The following is a 24,849-nucleotide window of genomic DNA, read 5'->3' as shown; positions in this document are numbered from 1 at the left end:
CGGCTCAATCAGCCGGGCTAATGGAGGTTAGGGTTGTTTGTCATGCCTCCTGCCTGGGACCCGGTGGGCTTCCTGGAGCGTTTGCTTGCCGTGGAGGAGGTGGTGGTGGTGGGCTTGCTGGTGGGGGAGCGCAGCAGGAAGGAATGCTGAGAGCGAACATCGGACGGAGACTAGACATCAACACGGGAGGGGCTAAAGCCACCGTAAGGAGGAGAGAGGGAGTGTGGGAGCAAGAGAGGGGGTGAGTTAAAGAGAAAGAGAGAGGGAGGCAGGGAGGAGGAGGAGGTGGTGTGGGAAAGAGAGAGAGAGAGGGGGAAGGACGATACCAGGTTGAGTGAGAACCACACATTGACTGAGTTAAAGAGAGAAAGACTGAGAGAGGCTAAGAGAGTGTAAGGGAGTGAGTTAGAGAGAGAAAGTGAGAGTGGGTGAGAGAGAGAGGGAGAGAGAGAGAGAGTAGAGGAGAAAACACACAGGATCTACCCAACTGGAGCAGTCACTCTCTCTCCTTCAAGTCATGGACCATGCTCGTGAGTCTGCTCTTACTTTCTATGTGTGTATGAGAGTGTGTGTGTGTGTGTGTGTCTGTGCGTGCGAGCGTGTGTGTGTTTGTTTTCATACACTGGATACAACACTGTTTGCTTTAGCTAATGAAGTTTCATACACACTGTGTTTAATACACACAGTGCTTTCAGATCCATGCAATTGCCACCACTAGCCACTGTTATTGGCAGATTTAGTCAAATTTACCTCTGAGCTTTGCACTCAAGCCAGGCTCTTTTGAAAAACTGCAGCATCACTGCCTAAGTGCCACAGCACCTTAAATGGTTGCCATGAAACACCGAAGCTGTCTTAAGCCTCTCGAGTCCACTGACCACGATTGTGTCCATATAGGAAAAGATCAAGTTTAGTGCTTTCTCTCCGTCTCTGTAGTTACCAATGGAAACTCCCCAGGAAGAGACTTCAACTGTTGAATAAACAGCCTGTCCCCTAGTGATGGGGGCAGAGTTACAGTCAGGCTATATTTGGTCCCTGTCATATGATGTGTTTAATTGGGTATGCCATGCGTTGCGAATGTCATAACATTTGCGGAAGAAGTGCCTATTAGTCCGGACCACTGTGATCTGACCTCACTGATGTGAGTCTTAAAGGGGGAGATGGAGAACGGGGGTGCGTTTGCAGGATACAGATGGTAACAAATGAAGTGTCTATCTCTTAGCATGGCTGTTAATGGAAACACACAGAGGAGAAAGTTGTGGGATAAAGCACACAGTGAGGGGAGTGAGACTGAAGTCATTACAGAACTCTGGAGTCCCAGGAGTCACAGTCATATAAATAGAGCCGGGGCTGGTTCCCTAACACTGATTCAAATCTGTGTGTTTTGAACATAAGCTATGCCAGTGTGTGTGTGTATGTGTGTGTGTGTGTGTGTGTGTGTGTGTGTGTGTGTGTGTGTGTGTGTGTGTGTGTGTGTGTGTGTGTGTGTGTGTTTGTGAAAGGAGTGAGAAGGAGGCGTGAAGGACAGACTACTTGTGGAGTTCTGTTAGCATAATAATGAACACACTGTGTCATTATAAAGTGAGAATGTACCCTTGGCCTGAATTCAGCATGTATTTTGCAATGTAAAATGTGAACCTTGGATTTGTTTAAAAGTGCTTTGTATATTCCATTTTCTGGTTTGGTATTTGCATCGTCATCAAATCCCTGTGGTATATGATATCTCAAAGGCTCTTAGTACTCTCTCTTTATGTAAGCTGGGACACAGGTTTTAATGGAGAGAGAGAGTTCGAGATCAATACATAACCTTCAGAGTGGCTTTTGCAATGCTGAAAAGCATGCTCTTGTTGTTACTATCAGATGCTCCTTAGTAGATGTAGGTATGAGGAAATGTCTTTCACAGGGAGTCTCAAACTGCTCTAATGATCTTGTGTAGTTGCTACATCATTTCTCATGGTTCTCATGACCTGGCATGTATATCTTTATCATATTACGCACGTTCATCTATGTTTTCCCTGGAGTCATGTGACCTAAATCGTTTCCTACATTTAGGAAAAAGACTATTCATTTCCTCTTTATTAGGATGTGACAACAGCCTGTTTTGAATCATTGTACAAACTGACTGATTGTTGCACTGACAAGTTCAAGTTCAAATCTACCCCAGATCCACTTTAGAGCCTGTAGCTTTCTAGGATGCTTCCTTCCTCAATATACCAAAGCAGTCTTGTTTAAAAGTAGCAGACATAGCCCTCAGCTCACCACGGTCTGCAAAAAAACCCTGATTCGTTAAGTTTCCGATCAGGAAAAGATCAAAGTTTCTCTGCCTCAGGATGTTAAGTCCTAAAAAGTGCATTTCAAGTGCAGTTAGGACGTCTACGACTTTCAGTTCCATTTTCTTGCCGCAAATAGCAACTAATGGAAAGCCTGTCTGTTTCCTGTTAAGATTTGCATGAGTTTGGTTTCTCATGGAGATGATGGACTGTCACTCAGCTTACATTCATGCACATGTACGGCTGCATATTTATGCGTGTGACTGCGTACTGCTGCTGTTTGTAAGGAGGCAGGCCAGCTTCCCCTCTCTGGTGTCCAGTGCATGGTTCCTCGATCTCTTGCGAGCGCCCAGACGATAGGATCATTAGCCTCTGTTTCCCTGCATGCTGAAATATAATGCGCTCAATTCTCCCTGCTACGTGCTATTATTAAATGTCCTAGATCCCCAAATAAGCGCCTCTCCTGGTTGGCGAAGAGAAAGAGAAAGCCCACTTACTGACAGGATGTCACCTATTGATCGACAGGGTTTGCAATTTATACCGTGTTGTTCCCTGGTAATGGACAAATTACCCAACTCATGCAAAACCCCACTCCACCTTGCCAGCACATGGAGGGTACATCTCTGTACCGTAGTTAGCTATTTTTGCCAACCATAAAAAAAAGAAAAGAAAACATTCAAGGCCTATATTTTTGGGGGGTGGGACAGGAAAGAGGGATTAGTTAGTAAATAAGTCATCAAAGGAGCAGGGGAGCTCAGACGTCCCACTTAAACAATAATTACCCCGTTATCTATTTCTGCTGAGTAGGGCAGTTAATATTTGATAAGGTCCCTTGTCTTTGTGTCATCACTCTGGCTTTATTTAGATGCAGAGTAACAGCTTCGACTGCAAGGGCCCTTCTGGCTTTAAAGAACACTGTGAGTGCTTTTTCCCAGATGCATCAGGTAGGCTGTTTTTTTTTTTTTTGACGAGCTGGAGCTCCACGCTGAGTCACTCACCGGCTCTGAGAGCGAGAAGCATACTAATACGACCATGACGCATCCTCCTTTGGTGCTGTGGGAGGGAGAGGGGAGAGGGGCCTGTTTTGGGAAGAAAGACATTAGGACTAACAGATTGCCTGTAGAGGGACAGATTGGAGGGGTGAGATACAGGGGGGGGGGGAGATTGATGAAGATGTGTAGTTGACTGGGAAGGGGAATGGAGCTAAGAATCATCATCATCTCATCATCCAGTGGCATGTATGATGGGGGGAGGAGATGAGGGGAGGTTGTCTCTGACATCTGTAAATGAAATTAGGATAGATATATTGGAGCAACCCCTTCTGTTTCCTAAGTGAATGGAGCTGGTGGGAGTGGGGGAGGGTGAGCTCACATGCCATCTGATGAAGAATGGAGATGAACAGTGATGTTGCACGAAATGGCGGTGACAAGAGTCAGTAGTAGAATGAATACTCTCAACCATCTTTCATCATAATTCTATCTCCATGTGCACTTTCATGTGAGGTAGACTGATGGATGGGCTACCCCTCCATAAGCCTTCCTGCCCCCAAGAGAGTCTGGCGGGAAATAGACCTGACATGGATGTCTCCATTAGGCTGACACTTAAAGTGTGCATGGCAGAATGCATGAATATGAGTGGTGCCATTTAGGCAGGGAACCTTTCGATGCATTCAGACTCATTTAGCTTAGCTTGTCGAAGCTGAGAGAAATATCTGCTAAGCACATCAGGTCTGTGTAGGTAAGGGTTAAATCTGCTCTCGCAGTATCTCAGGTTGACAGAAAATGTTTCCATGGTGAGGTACTGCACAGTAGTTAAGGTGAAGATCAGCAGAATGGCCACTCCACCAGTAGGTGGCAGCACTCCACTCCAACCTGTGTGCTCCGGCTCTGCTGTGAGGGGCGTGGGTGGCTGCTCTCTCGCAATGACTCAACACGAAGGCTGACAGCTTATGGAAGTGTGTGGTGTCTGTCACTTGAATGTTTTGGTTGAGGATTTAAATAATGGTTGACTCAGAGGTCTTTCTGAAAAAAAAAGACAAAAAAAAACCATGGATATATGAGGAAATGTAAGCCATAGAAAAGCTGAAACTGACTGATAAACACATTAGTGTGCGTACACATGAGAACCGACGGGAGCGTCTATATTCACTCTGGCCTGCTTTTAAAGCTTGAATCTATGAGGTGTTTCAGACTCCCATTAGAATGCTCAGTCATAGGCCTATGTTATATTTTTGAAGGAAATGTTGGGATTATGTATCCCGACACAAATTAACTACATGCTCTGTGAAGAAAAATATTAAATTGTTTTGCCTTCATTTTGAATGGTCAGTCTCAGGCAATTACCTCAGAAAGTACTCTAAAGTAGTGTTTTCACTTGCCCTCTGCCCAAAACGTGATGGCAATGGTAATGGGAGTGTACCAAGATCGACAGCTCAACCAATAATCACACTATTGCTAGCAAGCTGTGGGTAGTTAGATTACTAACATGAGTTGGCTGGTATTCATAAAACATTTGTCATACAATAATGAATTTTCTTTTCTAATTGCAAAAAAGCTTAACTAGTTAGTTACATGTATGCATAAACACTGTTGTTTATCAAGTCGGTCTTAAATTATTGTTCCCAGTCGAGCACTCTGTTAGCATGTTTGCATACAGGCGATCTGACATTTGCACTTGGGCTTGAAAAGTAAAAATTTGCTCACCTTCTGTCACAACACCAGGGAAATGATTCCCACTCAGTTCGACAATGCATGACATCATCCATTCAGTCAAGTTAATGCGAAGCGTTGATGCTGCCACCCTGTATGACACCTCCACCGCTCTTGGTGTGAACAGTTAAGGAGACAAGTTGACAGAAGACTAGAGGAAAAATAAAAGTAGGTGTTGGTGATAAACACTATGATTACCTTACCTTTACCTTATGCATACACACAGTGTAGGGAAATAACGGAACACATGTAATTATAAATATGATTTATAGGCTACTGTATGATTTAAATACAAGTTACAAATGAAATGGGTGGTATTCAATTTAAGGGGTTTCAATACAAATTCAAATAGTCCTTTAATCAAACCAGCCTGTGTATCTCTCTGGCAGCTCCTTTGTCTTTCTCTCTGTATTGCCTGATTTTACTTTTCTCATTTTCTCATCAATATAAACATTTCAGGAAATGTAAAAATAGTGCTGTAGGGCAATAGGGCATAATATGCAGCCAGCATGTTTTAGGCCATGTACTGTATGGTTCTTGTTTCCTGACAGTGTTCTGCAAAAAAAAAAAATAGGCTATAACCTCCCCTTGTGCTGTTAAAATTAACTTGAAAAAAATCTATGTTTACCTTGTCTTGTGTTTAGTCTTTCAGTTTATGTGCATATACAACATCTCTGTTGTAGGTTCTTTGACACAATGACGTCAACAGTGTTTCATTACACATAGTCTTATATAATACATCCTCACTGTAAAGCAAGTTGTGGGTTTTGTTGACACTAAATATGGGTCTTGCAACTTTACATAACCATTTTAATACAAATGTGCTAATAAAATATACAAACAATGTTGATGTAATCCAAAGTATTCAGAATACATTACTCTCTTTGAGTAGCCTAATCTATCGAAATATGTTACAGATGACATTTTAGGGTAATATGTACTCTGTAAGCTGTAGTGATGTTATTATGAAATCATAATCTTGTTTGTGAGGAGATTATGGTATATTTTCAACCTACCATTCTTAAACAACCAGCAGCTATGGGCTGGGTAAGGAAATGGCTGTTGAATATTGACCTCAGCAAGAATATTTAATGTTCTTTGCATGCAGCAAGAGCATAATGCCATGGGCACCGCATTGGGTACTGCTGTCACTGTGTGTGTGTGTGTGTGTGTGTGTGTGTGTGTGTGTGTGTGTGTGTGTGTGTGTGTGTGGATAAGTAGTGTTATCTGCACTGATTGTGAAGCACGTGGCTCTCGGTGTTGGCTGAGAGTAGACAGGCATCTGTTTGACATCTGAGTGACATTTTGATGTGGTCACTTACTATTCCCCGAAAGCTCCAGCTGATACCCCAGTGGAGCTCTGACCTAAGGTCAATCTGATGCCCATTTTAAGGGAAGCTTTAATCTCTGGCCAGCTTCCTTCCAGTATAATGTATTGCTGACCAAATGCATGTAAATGCTGTATCTGAGCTGACAAATGTCTAATGCTGTAATGTAAATATCTTTTAGAGCTCAATTTGTTAGGTATAGGTAATCAACATTTAGTTAGGTGTCATTCATGCCGAACGACACAGTAAATCAGAATGTAGACTGTCCTTCATGATTGTCATGTCAGATTAAGAGCGTAACTAATTCCCCAATATTAGACCCATAGATGATGTGTTGTCTGGAAATACTGCATGCTTCAGGTCCCAGCTGAGCCGATTTTCACTCTGCAGCAGATCTGTCTGTCAGGAAATGCTGAGAGTGAAGCCAACGCTGCGCTGTGATAACTGGGAAAGCAAAGCGACGCATGCAGGAATTGGTCAGAGGAGGGGTGGGCGTGAGGCGTGGAGGAAGGGGCCTAGAGATGTGGATAAAGGGGCTGCGCCCTGTCTTTCTCCCCACTGAAAACAAAAAGCCCTTCCTGTTCTGAGACTGGATCCCACCCACCTGATCTAACCCCCCTCCCAATATTGCTCCTCCCTGGGGTAGGTGAAAAAAATCAAGGCAACTCAAAGTTAAACACTGGTAGTGTTTATGAAATACACAAATTAAAGTTATATTAGTTCAAATAATGTAGCCCATTGGGAAAATGCATAACATACAACGTAGGTTGTAAAGGCCTACACTACAGTAAGTATTCAGTTGTCAGAATGAAACAGTTCCTGGTCAAATCAGACCTTTCCATACTTAACGTGGAATTTGCAACAGGCCTATGCCCAGTGTTTCTGTGACACCTGAACTAGTGAACAGACAAACATGTAGCCTACTACAGTTACTCTATGCAATGTTGTGCCATATTAACTGTGCCTAGAATATGCACAGTAGTAAATAGTTCAATGTTGCCTCATCATTCGGCTAACTTACTACACTTGAGCAAAGAGACCCGTGCGCTCATATTTCAATGACTAGCAAACTACCGCAAGGAGGGGTAGTGACTTCCTCCTGTGACCTCTTTGACGAGCAGTCATCTGCGCATAGGAATGACAAGCATCTTAATACTAAGTTGTGGCGGTAACGATGGTTCTCCTAGTCCTGAAAGTTTGTAATAAGTTTTCGGAGTCGTTTACCGCAGTGTGGAAGAGGTGAAATGAGCCTTCAAACGGACCGACCGAGAGGACTTCACCGCCGAAGTTGTTTTGGGACCGCATGATTGTTGGTTTGGTGGTGGTCCATTGAAAGAAAGAAATGGGCCAGACGTCCGTCTCCACCTTGTCTCAAAACGCCAGTGGTGAGTTGAAGTTTTGGGGTAAAGTGTTGTGATTTGTTTCCAAACACACCGCTATTCTTTCTGCAAAGCCATTACGGAGAAAGACAAGAGACAAACTTAGGAAATCGATGCGTTTGTTGCCAGACTGATCAGAAATGGTTTAACATCGATCGATACCGTTTTACTACGTTAACGTGTGATGGCATAGTGCTCCGCTTTCCATGAAGTCGACAGATGTCGTTTCGTGCGTTTATTCTTCCAAGGTCACAAAAAGTCGTCAAACAACCTATGGAAAAGCATAAAGTCTTAATATTATTCAGAGTTGCATTCCCTTTTGTCTTAGCATTGGCCTCGTTAAGAATGTAAGATTTCATGATGTGTCGCCAAGTGAATTCCTGTTGGTTCACACTGCAAATGTGTTCTTTTCAAATGTGTAGCATTCTTTCTGGCATTCCTACCCCTCGTAGTGTCTGTTTTTTTGTTTTTAAAATCCAGCTGTTCTCTAAAGACTAAAAGTTATTTTTTCTAGTAGCGTGATTAAACGACATCCACGCTATGGTTGACAAACATCCTTGTCTCGACTTCCTAATATTTACTCTGAGCCAACGACTGACACTCTGTTAGTTTTGCTGTTCTGTTTGGCAGACATGCAACATAGCCTATTCTACTCTCAACTCGTACTGATCTCTTCAATGGGACAGTCCCAACTTGACCAGAAGTATTGTCTACTGGAGATCTTTAAGAAGAACAGTTCATATGTATTGTGTTCACTTAAATCTTCAAAATGTCTTCCCCAATAGGCTGGCTATACAGGTCTTTTATCTCCTCTCTAAAGACCACTCAGAAGTTGTGCCATATAGTTTTACTTTGGATGGATGCAAACATGGCAAATTATCCTATGCAGCAGACAAAACCTCTCTAGTTAGGGACAGCCAATTAAAAATAGGGAGCTCCGATGGCTGGTAAGACTATACTCTAAGGAAGTCATTTACATTAAATAAACTGCTGTTGCTGTAGGAGGCAGAGTACATTTTATATGAGTAAATGACTATGGGACTACAGTATCACATTTCAAGTTGGACCGCTAATCATAACAGGAAAGGGCCACGAGACTTGCCCTTAGTCAGTGTTAGTCTGTGTAGTTGCTCTAGTTCTCAACTCTTAAGCCGAAAGTAGAACTAGTCACTGTGGTGGACCTTTTTCAAACTTTCCAGAGAGTCACTGGAGTTCACCCTGTCAGACGATGCCCTGTTATGATTCCGACACAAGGATATTACACGTGCATGGTGTCTTTGATTTATTCATACTGAATGACGTGAGGCCACATACCCTCAGGAAAAGACAGCACACCATTTTCTGTTTAAGATACTCAGAATAATGTCAGTATGGGCCCCTGTTGACACATCGACATGAATAAGTTCTAATATCGTCGTGTAACATTTTCTTACATTTGAATATTTCATCTTGTTCATCAGTATCTTGTATATTGTAGTACAGTGGTGGACAGTGTCTTCCTAAGGTACCTTCCATTCACATCACTCTTCTCCTTCTCCTACAAGGAGACCTCTCCCTTGTCTCTCATAAACCAAATATTTTTCCTCTTGCTCTTACCACATAAAGAAATACAATGGGAAAAACATGTGGCCCCTGCATGAAAAATGTGATTGGTGTTTGAATGTGTGTAGACCCCTCGCGGGGATCTGATTGGTTGAGGGCCACCTCGTATTGGTTATAAATATTCTAGAACAGAGCGTTACTCCAAACACCCCGTCTGTTTTTCATTACATCACTCTTCCTCCGTGACATCAGCTCCTCATGTGTTCCGAATGGTTTTGCGATGCTCGGCAAGGCTGGCACCTCTAGCCGAGGCCTCTCTGTTCTTCTGCGCTAGACAGCTGGAATTTCTGTGTAGGCTGTGCAAGACATCATGATGCTTGATGATGCCTAAGATGACTTTTTGTTTTTTTTTCATAGGTCAAAGTTGTGCTTGCCTTTAATGTATGAGAAGGTGTTCTTTTATGCACAGCTCTGGCAATGTATTTCATTCACATAGTCTGTCCATTCTTTTATAGACAGAAACGTTCCTGTGAAGTGTATTGTCATGTGGATAATGTAAGACGTGGTTTCAGAAACTACGAGGCATACATGTATAAAATAGTATACTGTACTTGTGTGTTAAAAGCAGCACTGCAGACTGCAGTTTTGTTATAGGCTATGTAAGAAACCGGCAATTGAAAGATGCAGTGTGGGGTTCTATTAACCAAAGTGGATGGTTGTATTCATAGCTATGTTTCATGAGTGTGTCATTCTCTGTGAATCATTGTGTTTTTGTTAGCGTAGTATGATCCTGCCATAGGAAGTGGTTTGTCTTCACTGGGGTCTCATGGCTTTTTTTTCTACTTTCACTTGGATCTCCTGGCTTCTGAATGACAGATGGCATAGAAAATGTGACTAAGAAAAGACTAGGTTAAGACATTGTAAATTGAACCAATGAATGTTTAACACTTGGTTAGTTTTACATCTATCCTTTTTTATATCTAAACTTGGCATTTGACAGAATACATCACACTGCCTTTTACATTATTAATATTTCCACACACATTACTATGTAGGACATGTGCCATTGACTAGCAGGCTGGTCCAGTATGTTATGAGGCCTTTCCTCATTAGCTGACCAATAACATGTAGCCGCTCCAGCATAATTTATTCAGCGTCCTTTGAGTGCTGCCAGATTAAATAGGCCGTTTTAGCCAGCTTTTGGCTCATTAAACTGAGATGGTTTGAGTGCATTATTCAGCCTAAAATCACAGAGAAAGAGTGTAAAACACCCTTTATGAAACCTGATGAAGGGTGCTAATACTAGGTGATATATTTGTTGAGAGGCTCTTAGCATCAAATGTGACTGAACCACTTCCCTTTCAGACGTGAAGCACTGTAAAAGGGACGGTGTGTTTTCCCCTAGCAGAGGTGAGTTAAGGTGGGCCATAATTGATTTTGACAGATTGAATTTAGCCTAGAGCTGCCTTTTAACTGAGTTTGTTTGAGTTTTGTTCTTTGTGGCTACAACAGCAGTGGTTGTGTCTACCTTTATGCTGGTTGGGTTTTTAGCAGGATATGTGTATTTTCCTGTCATTTGTTTCAAGTAACCCCTAAAATGGCCCCATTGTTTCTTGATTTTGTTGACATGGAAATGAAACCGTAAGATGGGAAGCTGGATAAACTGATCTTTTTTTTTTTTTTTTTTTTTTAAGTTTGTTTATTTATTTATTAATTTAATCATTTATTTCAGTTTTCTTCACCGTGTAATGGAACACTGTGACATAGAATTAGTAGTGCTGTGAGCATTCATATTAGCATTTCGGTCTTCATTTTAGAAATGTGATGGTATTTTGTTGTGGGTTGTTATGGTAAGTTAAATTAACCGTTTGTTTGGGTGACATCATTGCTTTTTGGAACTCCCCAATGACTGTCTCAGCTTGAAGGTCAGATGAATGGCACTTGATGTGCAGCAGAATGTGGTCACATCGGGCCATTTGAAAACAACACACACCTCATACTTGTCTTCACTGGGCTGTGTGTCATGTTATTTTTAAGAAATTTAAAGGAGGTGAATGTTCAATGTTCACGAGGTACATTTAAGAATAAGGTGAATGTTCAGTTAAGACTGACTGACCTACCTGTAAACCCATTCCAAGCACCACACTGTACATACAAACTGCACTGCACATACAAAATTAATATTTGTACCTGTATCATCACAAAGCTATTCCCCCAGTCGGCCATTTTGTATTATTGAACCGCATGTTGTTTCTCACAGCCATTCTCCGCTGTACCCGTCCAGCCAGCAGCCACTTGGCTGCCTTCTCTGGAAGAACTTCCTTCCTCTTTATGAAGTCAGCACTTAATCTTACGAAGCTTAAAGGGGGTTTCATGCTGCTTTTGCTCTGGAGGCACTTGTATTCAGCAGATAACGTGATTAAAACCAACGAAGGATGGCGTGTTTACTGAAGTCATTGATGGAAGGGCTTAGATGTTTTTGTCAACATGGTTGTGGTTGAATGTACAGTGATATGAAATGGCAGCGTGCTCACATGGTTGTGTTTGAATGTACAGTGATATAAAATGCCAGCGCGCTCACATGGTTGTCACAGTGTTCCACTGCGGGCCGAATTTAACCATGTTGCCATTTTGGTCATGTGGAGAGCTCACATGGGGGCGTTGGGGTATATGATGCGGGAGGCAGTGAGCCCTCGCTGGGACCCATGGCTCTGTTCGTCATTTCCTCCTCGGGCGCGCTCCTCAAAAGATCAGCTGTGGTCCTTGGGGAGCATCTATGCTCAGCTGCCGCGGGTGGAAGAAAGCATCACTCAGGAAGTCAAAAGCACTCCGCTATTAATAATCCTGTGGCAGCCCTAACCCACCCCCCCCACACACACACACACACACACACACACACACACCACCACCACCACCGCCAGTGGACCAATGAGATTGGGGGTCACCGGCTCCATGGGGAGCAGAGCCTGGTGCCATTCTCAGGCCACTGGTAGGCAGACAGGGGGACCCCGTGGGGTCTGTAGGGGTCTGTGTATCTCCATCACTCGCGCTGGACCGCTAATGAAATCCGCCATGTGACTGTTGAGATTGTTTGCCAGGTGTGGGCCTTAGCGGAACTGTGTGAATGATGCTAGTTTGGATTACATAATGCAGTCTTGACGCAATTGAGGTGATGATGATGATTCAGACGTGGTTAATTGATTTAAAAAAACAAAAAACATTTAAGGCCCTCCCGGAGTGTGCTCTTTGAATGAAACGTGGTAACTGTATGCGAAGAAATTAAAGGCAAAACTGTAAAGCAATTTTCATTTTATCCTCTCTGGCCTCTTTGAAGTATAATTGCATCATGTTTTTTGGAAAGTGTAATTGAAAAAAAGATGGTGCATTCATTGCATTTAATGGCAGTTCCCATAACAGCAGTTTCCCTTCAAAGTAATCTCTAGGATGTTGTTATTGTCTTCCTCTTCAGAAACACTTAGTGTCCGTAGGCCACTAGCTTTTAGTCAGTTGGAGCTCAGATCAGGGGGTTTGTTATCATTAGCAGCATAACCTATGGGCCAATGGGAAGTCCTGCCAAGACATGACATCATCTTCTGTTGCATCATGCTATGAACTTTGGTGTCACTACAATGACCAAGACAGAGTTGGAGTTAGCAGGTGAAGCCTGTTCTTGGTCTGCTTCAAAACACTTGGAGTGTGCTCCCCTCAATATCATATCCACTTATGTATTCCATGTATACAAGTGAAGTGCAAAAATAAATAAAAAGCTTTTTAAATGTTGCAATAGGTTGTTTAATATTTTAGCTGTTTTGAAGGACATGTTTTTTCCTGCTTACATGAATATTCAGTATCCACTTTGGGCAGTAGTTTAGTATAAATCAGCCATTTACAAGGACATCAGAACAAGACAAATGTTTCAAGAGCAATTTGTTTTCTTCTTGTACTGTGTGAGCTTTGAAGCCTGCAGGCTATAAAAACAGAATCAGTGATAAATTATATACTTTACAAGGGCCGAGAAACACAGAGTAACTCGCAATGTGATACTATTGCGAACTTCTGACTTTTGTCAACTGCACAGTGATTCTACTATACCTGTCAAAACAGACTCTATTGTCTCGACAATGTATTTATTGCATGACGGCATGAGAAGCATCTAGTCACTGTTACATACCCTACACCCCCCCCCCCCCCACACACACACAAGCCCACCCCCCAGATGGCTGAGTCTTCATATAAGAAATATTTGCCTGGTCGGCTTCACATTCCATCAGACAATCTTAGAGCTATTTTTGTATCAGTGTAATGTAGGTTGCTATTGGATAGTTTGTTGATACAGTATAACATCATTGCTTTTGGTTATTAGATCTGTGATACTTCTTGTCTTGTCCGGTTGTGTATGTTTATGGTTGGTTTGTTTCTGTCAGCTGTATTTACCGCGGGGGGGGAAAAGCCACACCTTGCCACTTCCTCTCTGCCAGATTTTCTCTGCGATACCTTGTCGCCTCAGACGGCAGCGCTGAAAGCCTGTGAAGTGTACGGCCGACCCGGGGGCTGAATCAGAGCCTCGCTGGGCTGCTCTCTGGCTGAGCAGTCAGAGCCCAAACATACTGTATGGGTCAACCAAGTCCTGCCCTTGCCCTTGGGTTAGAGTTGGTGTTTTGGTGAACATGAGAATATTGCTGAAAAGTGCAAAAGAGACAGAGAGAGCGAGAGAGAGAGTGGAAACAAACCCGCGGAGTCCAATAAAAGCAATTAGACAATCGTTAGCTCGAGCACCGCACACGGCCCCAGTGCCCGCATTTCCCAATGTTTGTCATTTGTATACACATAACCAGCAGCAGTGCGGTTTTCATTTCACCCAGTCGCAATGAATCAGAGAGAGAGAGAGAAAGAAGAGTGGGCCAATATTTTTTTTTTGTAATACAGGGTGAATAAGAAAGTGTTCTTTTAAATATAGCGTTCCTATGCAACAGGCCTGCTACCATCAGAGCATAGTGGAAAAAAGACTGCGGCTAGGACCAAGCCAACGGTCTCATTTTCCACATCTGTGTGTCTAACTAATTACACCACATAATATCCTTTATGACCAGCAGTGAGGTCACTGTTTTGTCTCCCTGTTGTGCCATTGCCCCGCCTCCATTGTTGTTGTTATTGATTTTCCCTTTTATCCCTTTTTGATGAGTCATTCTCTCTTCCTTTGCAGTTGATGGACTGGAAAAAGCTTCCCTGGCGAACTGTGATGTGGTGGTGGGGGGCACTCCGACTCCCCAGCTGAAGCAGAAAGGCAAGCTCTCCACCCTGGGCAAAATCTTCAAGCCCTGGAAGTGGCGCAAGAAGAGGACCAGCGAAAAGTTCCAGGATCTCTCCAAAGGTAGGCGGAGGAAAGGAAGCACCTTTTGTGATTTAGCTGCATGAATGTTTGCAGGTTTAAAAGGAGAATTACCAGATGTGACTCTGACAAGAAAATAGCAGTTGGCACCAGTAACATCAGTATACCTGTTTGCAAACAGTACCAATTTGCATGGGACTTCACTTAATTATTTTGTACCTTGTCTATCACATGTAGTCAGGCTTTTTTGAGGTGGATGAAACTTTAGGTGTTTGGTGAAATTTTTAAGAACCCAATGCGGTTTTGCACAAGCTTGAGATATCAGCTAGAGGTGCATTTTCAAATGCATCAATGACTCCGTTTCTTTAGTGGTATATAACTTTTTTCTAATCTTGGTTTTGATAGGCTATCATTCTCAGTGGCAAACTCGGGTCAAACTCGCCACACAAGCACAAATGTCAGGATATGTTGCAATTGCTAGATGTAGCAACGTTTTACTTGCCTGCTCAAGCAACAGGAAAATCACATCTACCAACCAAGCGACCAATCTGAGGACTCGAGCAACAGAATAAAGTAACCTTTCCCCATCTGTGAATGTCATAACTCGCCTTTCTTTTGCACTCATCTAATGAACACTCTATATGTATAGAAAACATATGGGCATATGAGTAGCAGAAGAAGAGAAGCATGACAGAAATATCCTCTGTATGCAAAACATAGATTAGCTGTTTGTTGCTCAGTGGACAGTGTACATGTATTGTATACTTGCAATTGATATTCAAATGAATTTTAAAAAATGCAATAGAAAGAGTAGTTGGATAGAATTTGCCTCTGGTGAGATACTGTATACAATAGAACGTGTCTGCTAGTGTCACGACTGGCCAAACAAAATGGGCACAGATGCTTGGAAATGTCCTTTGTTTTGACACACGGGGACTGAGAGCGATGCCATATGGCGTGAGGTCTATCACTGTGATGACAGCCGTTACTCAGGCAGGCAGGCATAGTGTGAATTGGGTGGGGCGTTTGTCATCTGTGGTGTTTGCTGCCCATTCACATCAGTTGCATGGTGCTGTCAATAAGTATCTATACTGTAGTTTGTGGCCAGGTCATACTGTATGTCTGGGTCCTGACTGAAAATGAGTGGCATCCTGAAATGTTTTGAAGCACATGATCCATCTACACAGTTTAAAAGGATTTCATGTGTTCCCTTTTTCACTCCCAGATTCACACTTACCCTTCAAAAGCATTTTTCAATAACTTTGAATATTCTCTCTATTCTTCTCGTATTTCTAGATGGGAACATAACCTGAGGGCTTCGTCTGATTTTAGTGGTCACGCTACCAAATCGACATGGGTTATTTATATCTAGCAGAACCTATTTTACATGGCACAGAAGCAGCCCTCTTTGTCCTTTTTAATAATGTAGTCTGGTGTTAGAGTCTATATTGCTCTATGCCAACACCGGCTATGAGCCCCTTAAACAAAAGGTTGATGGCGGGCAGCATAATATTACATGCATCTTCATCAGACAGGGAGGGCAGGGGGATTTTCTTGATTATAGATATAATTATTTTCCGTTATTTTGAGAGCTCCCCTCGTTTCTGTTGAAAAGCCGTCGTATGGTTTGAAGGAGAATATTGCCTTTATTTTTGCCATTCATGCTATCTGTCCCTGAAATATCCTACGGCCTCATTTCACCTCATTTCACCCAATATGTGAATTAACCGCGCTGTTGCTCCGTCTCCAGTGTCTTTGCCTCTCTGTCAGTCTCAGGGACAGTGCCGAGTGTGCTATCATTAATATCTCCTCCTATTTGTCACCACTTTGCAATTTGTTCTAAGAATGGATGCTTCTGCCATAGCACAGCTATAATTTCCTGTGTATGTCAGATTCTGGCGGCGAGGGAGAACTTATTGTGGCGTGTGTGTGTGTGTGTGTGTGTGTGTGAGAGAGTGGGTGCGCAGGGTGTGAAACAGGGATTAATGTCTCCTCTGTTGCTCCCCATTTGTAGTGTTGGAGAGGAAAATCTCCACAAGACAAAGCCGGGAAGAGCTGATAAGACGTGGCGTCCTCATTCCCGATCAAGGTGAGGGAGAAAAAGCCATTTGAAAACAAATTACTTTTTTTTTTGTTTTTTTGTTCCTTTAATGTGGCTTCCTGTGGCTCGTTACCAGTCCAAGGCATGTGATCTTAATGGTAGGAACAGTGTCATCCATTGTTCATAGTTTCTGTTCCACTGATAAGTAAAGGTTGAGGTCCAGCGAATTACTCTTCCTTATAAATCAAGGCAAGAGTTTATGTATACAACCCAGTATGCACCCAGGGGCAGCCCAACACCGTTGGAAAAATAAGCCGTCTGTGGGAACCTGAAGTCACTGGTAGAGTGCTCTACACTTGTTCCAGGGGGCTAAGGGGAGAGGGGAGTTTTATGAAGAAGGGACCTTGAGAAACTTTAAATAAGGCATTAAGCCACCGCTGGTTAGCCAAAGAAGACTCATATATAATCAGATCCTGCTTTTTCCCTGCTAGCTTGTTTTTTCCCCCCACAGAGCCTATGTGCATTGCTCATGAGCATATTTTATTTGCAATGACATAAAGTGAGCTGACCGTTGAAACACCAGTAAACATCTTCAACATTTAAACAGTGTGTTTTATAACACTGTTAATAACATTAACAAACACTGTCTTTTTCCTCGTGCTTTCTTTTATAGGCAGAGTTTATGACAAAGGTTGTTCCTGAGAGATTTCATTATCAGCAAATCGCTGTTTTAATGCCGTATGTGACGCATGTTGGAGGCAGAATCCAACAGACTATGCATCCGTGTCCTCACTCCTCAGCTGTTAGCATGCGCGCGGCCTTGTTCCCCTATTGCGATCGGAAAGCAGACAGTGTACTAGCCTAAAATGTGAGGGGCGTGGAGAAGGCAGATCATTGCTACTAATAAACCGTGTTTTCTGTTGCATGAAGGACAGCACATAAGGGTGGACAAATGCCCCAGAAGCAGGATGCTCTAATTAGGTCCGAACAGAGGGCTTGAAAACCAGACTGAGGCTGAAGTCGAGACAAATGGTCACCCTACCATTGCAACTTACATAGGACATAGGGTGCCTCTCATTTGGTCTTTTATACACCCTCCCTTCCTTCCTCGATCCTCGTCCTCACTGATCTAGATAAAGAATGATGGGGCGGCAACAATGGGAAAGTCTATCCAGTGTTAGTTATATATTAGAGATGCACCGATTGCAAGTTTTTGGCCGATTCCGATTTCCGATTTTTCATCGAGTTTGACCGGCCGATACCGATTTTAGCCGATTCCGATTTAATTTCTTCTAACCACTTTACAGCACAAACAAAGAGTTATTTTCTAGCCTATATTTTTTTTAATACAACATGTTAGAAATGTAATCAACTTATCAATGGCTGGTAGAAAAATGTGAATAGACAGATTCTTCTTCAAGTCTTCTTCAGTTGCAGTAATCCCAGTGTGGGACATTCATTTCACACATGTAGAAATGCACTAGGAACACTATTTATTTTCTTCTCACATCCATATGCAATATCCAACTGTAAATATCTTCAGAATACTGATAACTGAAGTTAGTGCTACATAGGCTGAGATGTTGGAAAATGACAACAAAAAAAATAATTTTGAGAAGCCTTGAAACACAGCAAATGACTTACATTCTCAGTCCACACTCTTCTTTGAACTTTCGCGATTGCTTGCGGATACTAAGGAAGTGTCCATATTTGGATGGCATAACGTCATGCAGGAGCTTTCCAACGACACCACGCATGATATGTTTTGTATCACGGTCGCGGTAGTTTATGACACGTTAGAATGCTAACTTTTGGCGAATTTAGAAGAAATAGGCTATACAGGCGTGATCAGACAAAAGGTAATGAAATGAAATAAACCTCTAAATGTGTAAATCGGACTTAGTTGTTGTAGTAGTGTGAAAGAATACATGATAAGTTGGCAAACCGAAGCAAAACTATGTTTATTCCTGCCGTGCTATGTCGTTGCTTATTGATAGCGCTTGTGGTTCAGCTGTGGGCACGCAATTAGCGGCAAGGACGGGCTTTGATGAGCGCTGTAACCTGAAGTGACAGCTTAGTATAGTAAATTCCACGCAATATGGCAAAGCACAGCGTTCGCTGCATAGAAAAACTCAGTATTAGCGCTTTATCCAGCCCTGACTGTTGGCCTAGCTTCATCAAACTTTGCAAACTCAGCTGTGTGAGTGTGATGTTGTTACAAGTACGTGCGAGTGCATTTGACCGGCATAAAATCGGCATGTCTCAGACTGACCGGCCGGTCGCCGGTCGTGGCCGATCACGTGAAAATCGGCCGATTCCAATCGGCGGCCGATCGATCGGTGCATCTCTATTATATATCAGTGGGAACGAGCCTCGAGGATCGAGGGGAGATGTTGAGAGGCACCCATAGTATATCCAAATGCGCATTAGCCACATCTACATTATTACACTATGACCAGTCACAGTACCGCACGGCAGCTGGATGGGGCTTGCTGGGCAGCTGTGTATCTGAGATTGATTAGCGTTACTTGTTTGGACTCCTGATGCTGACAAATAGATCCGTAACCCAATTTCGTAAGTGTGGAAAGCAAGGCTCTTTCTGCAAGTGGAAGCAAAAGAGTGCAAATAAGCAGAACGAGTACATTAAGATTTTCTCGGATTTTATTAAACTTTAAAATGCTACACACAGCTAAAATCACTGCACTGTAATCTAGCTTGTAAACCTGCTATCTATTTGAATTCCATGGTTCCCTCAGATAATAGCCTATGTTAAATAGGCTTACTGTCCCTGAAATGTGCAATTCACGCTCTAAATTCCATTCACATTTGGTAGGCCCACTACAGTTTTTTTTTTATCCAGGAGCCCATGTCTTGGTCCACTTTGATCACAGCATTAAAAATGTGTTTACTCACCCTTTTTGAAGATCAGCGTGTATTTTCTTTTCACAGATGATGCAGTGGCATCTGAGACTCTTAATGGCCATGCCATGCCAAGTGTGACCATAGAGGAGGTTAAAGTCGACGTTGAAGCATCAGAGACACCCAGGGACGAAAAAGCTGAGCCCGAGGCCAATGGTAATGAGAGAACAGGTAACGTTGACGCCATTGGCTGCAATTTAATTTTCAGTTTTCAATTTAGGTACAATAAAGGTACAAAATGTACTCTTCAAATCCATAAGTTCTGTTTGAATTGGCTGCGTAAGCCATTGCCATGGCTACATCTTGACATTACAATCTATGTAATGATTCGTAAATGCCGAAAGCATTCTAAAGCAACACTAACGTTATAATAACCAATTAGAATAACCTAACAAAAACTCATGGATGTTTACACCATTACATTTGCTGTCAGTATGGGCTGTGATGTTTTCCCATTCATCTCATGGTCCATGAACCTTCAAACCATCTACATGCATGACTGATAAGTCTATCACTCCTCTGGATATCTGCAATGAGAAGCCAAAGCCCTTTTCAATTCATGAGATTACAAACTCGTGCCAACTGTGTGAACAGCTCCCCCACTGTTTCCCAATGAAGCTTTGAGTTGGCACAGTACAAAGAAATGAATCTGCACTTCAGTCACTCAAATGAAGTGAAATGCAAATTTTTTGCTAGTTATACAATCGGAAGACTATCTTTTTCTTGTATTTTTTCTTTGTTGTCGTTACTTTACTTCAGGCTTAGTTCTTGTCGGGGGGGGTTGATGACTAAGCTCAAAACCAAACAGAACTGCAGCTGGGCCACATGCTCTTGGCACCTCAAACGCAGACCAGACGCGGAGCTGATGCGCTCTCGTGTGTTTCCATAGAAATCTGCTGTTTTAGGAATTCTATAGAATCTGAATTGTGAGAAAAGCATTAGTGACAAATGAGTGACGAATAAACAAAGTGGTGTTCTTCATGCAAGACTATCAGAAAAGTGCCAAGTGAACAGCATACTTTTTTAGGACCGCCACTGTCCGCTTGGCTCTTTGAAGGCCTGGCAGGAGCTGGAAGTCATTGGTATTCTACAGTTAGTCCATACTTCCATACTGAAGGAGCAAGTGTGTGGAACAGAGTATTTTATGGTTTCTGTGGTCATTATGTAGTGAAGAATGCAGTCATTTGTCATTATATCCCCCACTCTTAAACCCAGAGGAGAGCTTTAGCGAATAATAATGACTGTTTACTTGGCCAAGCAGAGCTTCTCTTGAGATGATTACATTGCCACTTTGCCAAGCTTTGAGATGAAAACGATTTGGCATAGCTTGTTGATGCAGCTTGGAAAAACAGTGAATTATAAGTGTAATCTATCTTTCGTCCCCTGTAGACCAGATTGTCCTTATGTCTCAAGGCAAGTGCCTTACGTCCCTCTGATAAAGGGCTTCGTCAAAACAAATGTGTGCTGCCAGGAGAACATCACGTACCCTCAATTAGGATGTTCTGATCTGCATATAGTAGATTCAAGTTCCCCTTACCTACTTTTAGATCAGGTTCTGACAAACCACAGGTTTCCCTGAACATTTCAGACGACAATGTCGGCTTCCTTCACCTGATCTCTGTGTGTTTCTAAAAACTTGGTCAATTCCAGATATGGGTGCCGTGCCCCCTCTCTGTACTCCCCCCAAAGAAAAGAGTGAGCCTAAGGCCAACCCGAAGGGACCTCAGTCCAGAACACGAGAGCCCCTCGCTAAAAAGCACCCAAGCGCTCCCCCCAAGTTGTCTGGGGGAGCGGCAGCGGCGGGGAGACGGGGGGACGGTCAGGGGGTTGTTAAAAAGCTCCCCAAAACCACATCAAGGCAGGGCTCCGCTGCGCCACCCAAACAAACCCCTCGAAACACTAACACGCGCGGGAACGGTGAGTACTTAGCAGGTCTGGCTAGGCTAATGTCATGTCTGCATGCATATGTGGATGTCCCCTGCATGAGTCATGAGGCACCCTGTCCCCATGTGATCGTGTCATCCTCAGCCTCGCAGAGCAGCCCATCTGTCGCCCATCAGATCATATGTCAGAGAGAATTAGTGAGTCACCGACTGCTATGTATCAGGATAAAAATTAATTGGATTAGTGTTTGTGCTGCCGTCTAACAGATGGATTTTCTTAACACACTAGCTATTTCTGCAAGTTCCCGCCCTTTCCAACACAGCCCTGGAGATATATTGTTGGTTATACTGAAGGTATTGCTTTCCAGGCTTTGTGCATTCACATCAAAAGGAAATCTGTGGCACACAGGTTTGCTCAACATCAGACAGGCCTTGTAGGAAGATCCTGGAACGGATGTGGAGAAATTGTGAATAGTTAACAATACTGTGACAGCCCAGCTCATACCAGAGTATTTCCCACTTCTCCTTTTGACACAAAAGAAAATGGTTTACTGGACAAGACGTTCTGCCTTCCTGTCCCCTGTAAGATCCTCTGTCCCTTGTGTTTTTGTTCTCTCCTTGGTATGGTTGAGTGCATGATATCTTTAAATGGCCCTACTTGACGTTTCCTTTACTCAGCTTGGGTTTTGTGTGCTCCCAGTGGTGTGCCCCTTCCTGTTCAAGCAGCGATTAAAAAGAAACTGAAAATACCGAAAAAAAAATGCTTTTTGCTGTTGGTGATTTTGTGCATGTGTGGTCATTTTGCAACCATAAAATCCTTTTGTGTTTTGCTGCCAAGAAACTTTGACACCAATGAACTGATGACATTTTCCTTATCAGAGGTTGTAAGTCTCGTAACATTTTTTTTATTTCCTCATATTGTATTAGGTAAAACCCTAGCCGGGGTTTTGAGCGCCTCCTTTGGCTGTGTTGAGAATGCACTACAGTCTCAGAGCCCTCGCCTGTCTCCTCCCCCCTTTGCCTGTCCTTTTAGCATCCGTTCTAACTGATTTACTTTTATGTTCTAACTTTTACTTTTTCCCAATTTTTTTCTAGCCAAGTCAGCGAATCAGAAGAAGACGGGGGCTACATCCAAGGGCAGCTCTCAGCCGTCTCATTCATCTACGTTAACTGCCAAGGCAAAGACTGCTAAGGAGAAAGGAGCGGAACAATCCGGAACAGCTGAGAGTAAGTCTGGCAAGAAGAGAGACCCCTCCCGATCGCCCAGAGCGCCCAAGGCCTCGATTGAAACGGAGAGCTCAGCCTCTGAGGACTCTGGGAATGGAAAACATGGCCAAAAGCAGGTGTCCTCCAGTGCAGAGGAAGGACCTCGGCAGGACAATACAACGGAGGCGGGAGGGGACAAGAAGGGGGAGACGGTGACAACAACAGATGAACTTGAACAGAAGATGGTTGGCCTTGTCACAGAGGAAACATCTTTCTGCGAACCCCAGAACGAGACTTTCTCTGACTGCCAGGAGAAACCAGTGAGCACAAAACAAAATGGCTTCCCTGAGAATACCACCAACCACACACCAGAAAATAAACAAAGGTAAGCCAGGTCTCAGTTTTAGTTGACTCTGTATGATTAGGAAGTTCCCACAGTAGAGCTTATTTACTGCCCAAACCCTCAGTGGTCAGCTCAGTTTCAATGGAGCTATTGAACTATCTGAAAGAAAGAGACAGAAAATCAGTCACACAATTTATTTTTTTGCAGCAGTTTGCTACAGTTGTTGTCTTAAGAGGCACTATTCTTTAGACAACTACTTGTAGTATCATTTTCAAATGAGTTTTGGTGGTAGAAGCCTCTAAAGTCAAGGACCTATACACACATGTAGAGGACACGCATGTAAAGGACCTATATACACATCTGTCATTCCAATCCCCAGTTGGTTAAAATGTGATCTAACTAGTTTGCTCGTAGCGTTGAATATTTTCTTCCTTGTTAACCCAGTAAGAGAACGTGTGACTCCATGTGTCTGATATTTGTCAGTTAGCATCATGAAGTGAAGTTGCCCCACAACAATTTTTGGATAGAATAAATGACATCTCTTAATATGTGCTGAAAGATGAGATAAGCACTGAGCCAGAAAGACTGCATGACAGAGCAGACAGATTTAATCTGTGTTGTTTTTTTTTTCTCTGAAGCATAGAGTTTTGCTTGGATTTGTTGTTGTTGATCTTTGAGAGACTTTAGAGCCCACTCTGTCTGTCCCTCTGTTAATGAAAGGTTTATGATGTGCCTACTTACTCCTACAGAGTGGATGCATCAGTATTAAGCTGCTGTGTGTACTTTGAAGAGACCTTTAATGTCACCAGAAACTATTTAATTGGCTGTTCTGTATGGAGCAAAGCATATGGGTTGTTGCCTGCAAATTATATCTTCACTGCATAACATACCTCCCTCCAGAAAGTGTAGGTGTCAACATTGCTGTTAGGTGTCAACATTGCTGTTAAGTGTCAAGGCGTTCAAAATAAGTCTTGTCACTGGTGAGTCACACTGTTTGTCATCTTGTACAGTTCACAGACTCAAACTCACTGATTTTGTAAAATAATGTCATGTCCTTTTCCTCAGTTGCACAGTAAGCATGGCAGTGTCCGTCAGTAAGCCGGACATCACAGCGCATTCATATCAAAGGCACTATTTACCTGTTGTGTTAGCTCTCGCTTGGTTTTGAGCAGCATGGATAGATTTTTCTCCTCAGTGAAACTTTGACAGATTGCTGTTCACTTGATCTGAATTCTGAACTCTCCCACAACTCAACTTGTGTTATTACTTTTCTGATGATGAAGCACTTCAGCATGGCTGTTTTATATTTGCCTGTTGCAAGATTTTGTGTTGGGATTTGTTCACTTGCCAAACATGAGTCTCCACCTCATATTTCCCAAAAATATGTAACCTCCATGAGCGCACAAGCCTTTGCAAGTGTTGTGTGTACTGCAGAACACATGGCAGTAAGACAAATAAGTAATACGCAATGCAATACTTTAGGTTCTCTGTTGTTTTTCTTACAAGTTGTGAGGAGGGTGAGAGACCACAGACGGTGAACGTGGACAACCCTGAGGTGACAATCATCCCCAGAGACGACAACCACAGAGATAGCCAATCTACAGACTCGGATGACTCGGATGGGCCCATTCTCTACAAAGACGATGAAGAGGAGGAAGACGACGAAGAAGATGAATACACTTCTAGTGCGTATTTACCAATTATTTCTGTAACCAATGCTAAATTTTCACTTCTTTGGTTTCATACTGCGTGTGTTTAAGAACAGACGGCTTTCAGGAGGAGTTTTTTTTTTTTTTTCCCAGATATTGAGTAAGTGTGTATCATCTGCCAGCATTGTGTATGAGCTGCTTGAACTTTCAGTTGCTGTGTCTGGTTGGGTCTTAAAAACCAAACACAGTCCAGTT

The 24,849-nt window shown here is 42.9% G+C and overlaps 1 protein-coding gene across 5 annotated transcripts in view; it reads left to right on the top strand.

Annotated features, from left to right (window-relative positions):
* The window catches only part of phactr2 (phosphatase and actin regulator 2), a 44,492-nt gene that overhangs the window by 9,897 nt on the left and 9,746 nt on the right, over positions 1-24,849 (top strand). The window contains exons 1-6 of one of the 5 annotated variants that reach the window (XM_062519297.1): positions 374-530; positions 14,428-14,595; positions 16,568-16,642; positions 19,544-19,684; positions 22,492-22,987; positions 24,452-24,630. In XM_062519297.1, the coding sequence (XP_062375281.1) occupies positions 518-530; positions 14,428-14,595; positions 16,568-16,642; positions 19,544-19,684; positions 22,492-22,987; positions 24,452-24,630 (1,072 nt within the window). In that variant the 5' untranslated portion in view covers positions 374-517. Of the gene's footprint in view, positions 1-373; positions 531-7,390; positions 7,689-14,427; positions 14,596-16,567; positions 16,643-19,543; positions 19,685-21,150; positions 21,431-22,491; positions 22,988-24,451; positions 24,631-24,849 lie in introns of those variants that run through there. The other 4 variants (XM_062519296.1, XM_062519295.1, XM_062519294.1 and 1 more) reach the window with 4 other exon arrangements.

This window comes from Sardina pilchardus, chromosome 18 (genome assembly GCF_963854185.1).
Source record: "Sardina pilchardus chromosome 18, fSarPil1.1, whole genome shotgun sequence".
Classification (NCBI taxonomy): domain Eukaryota; kingdom Metazoa; phylum Chordata; class Actinopteri; order Clupeiformes; family Clupeidae; genus Sardina; species Sardina pilchardus.
The sequence above is the reverse complement of the archived record's forward strand: the minus strand, read 5'-3'. Positions and strand labels throughout refer to the sequence as shown.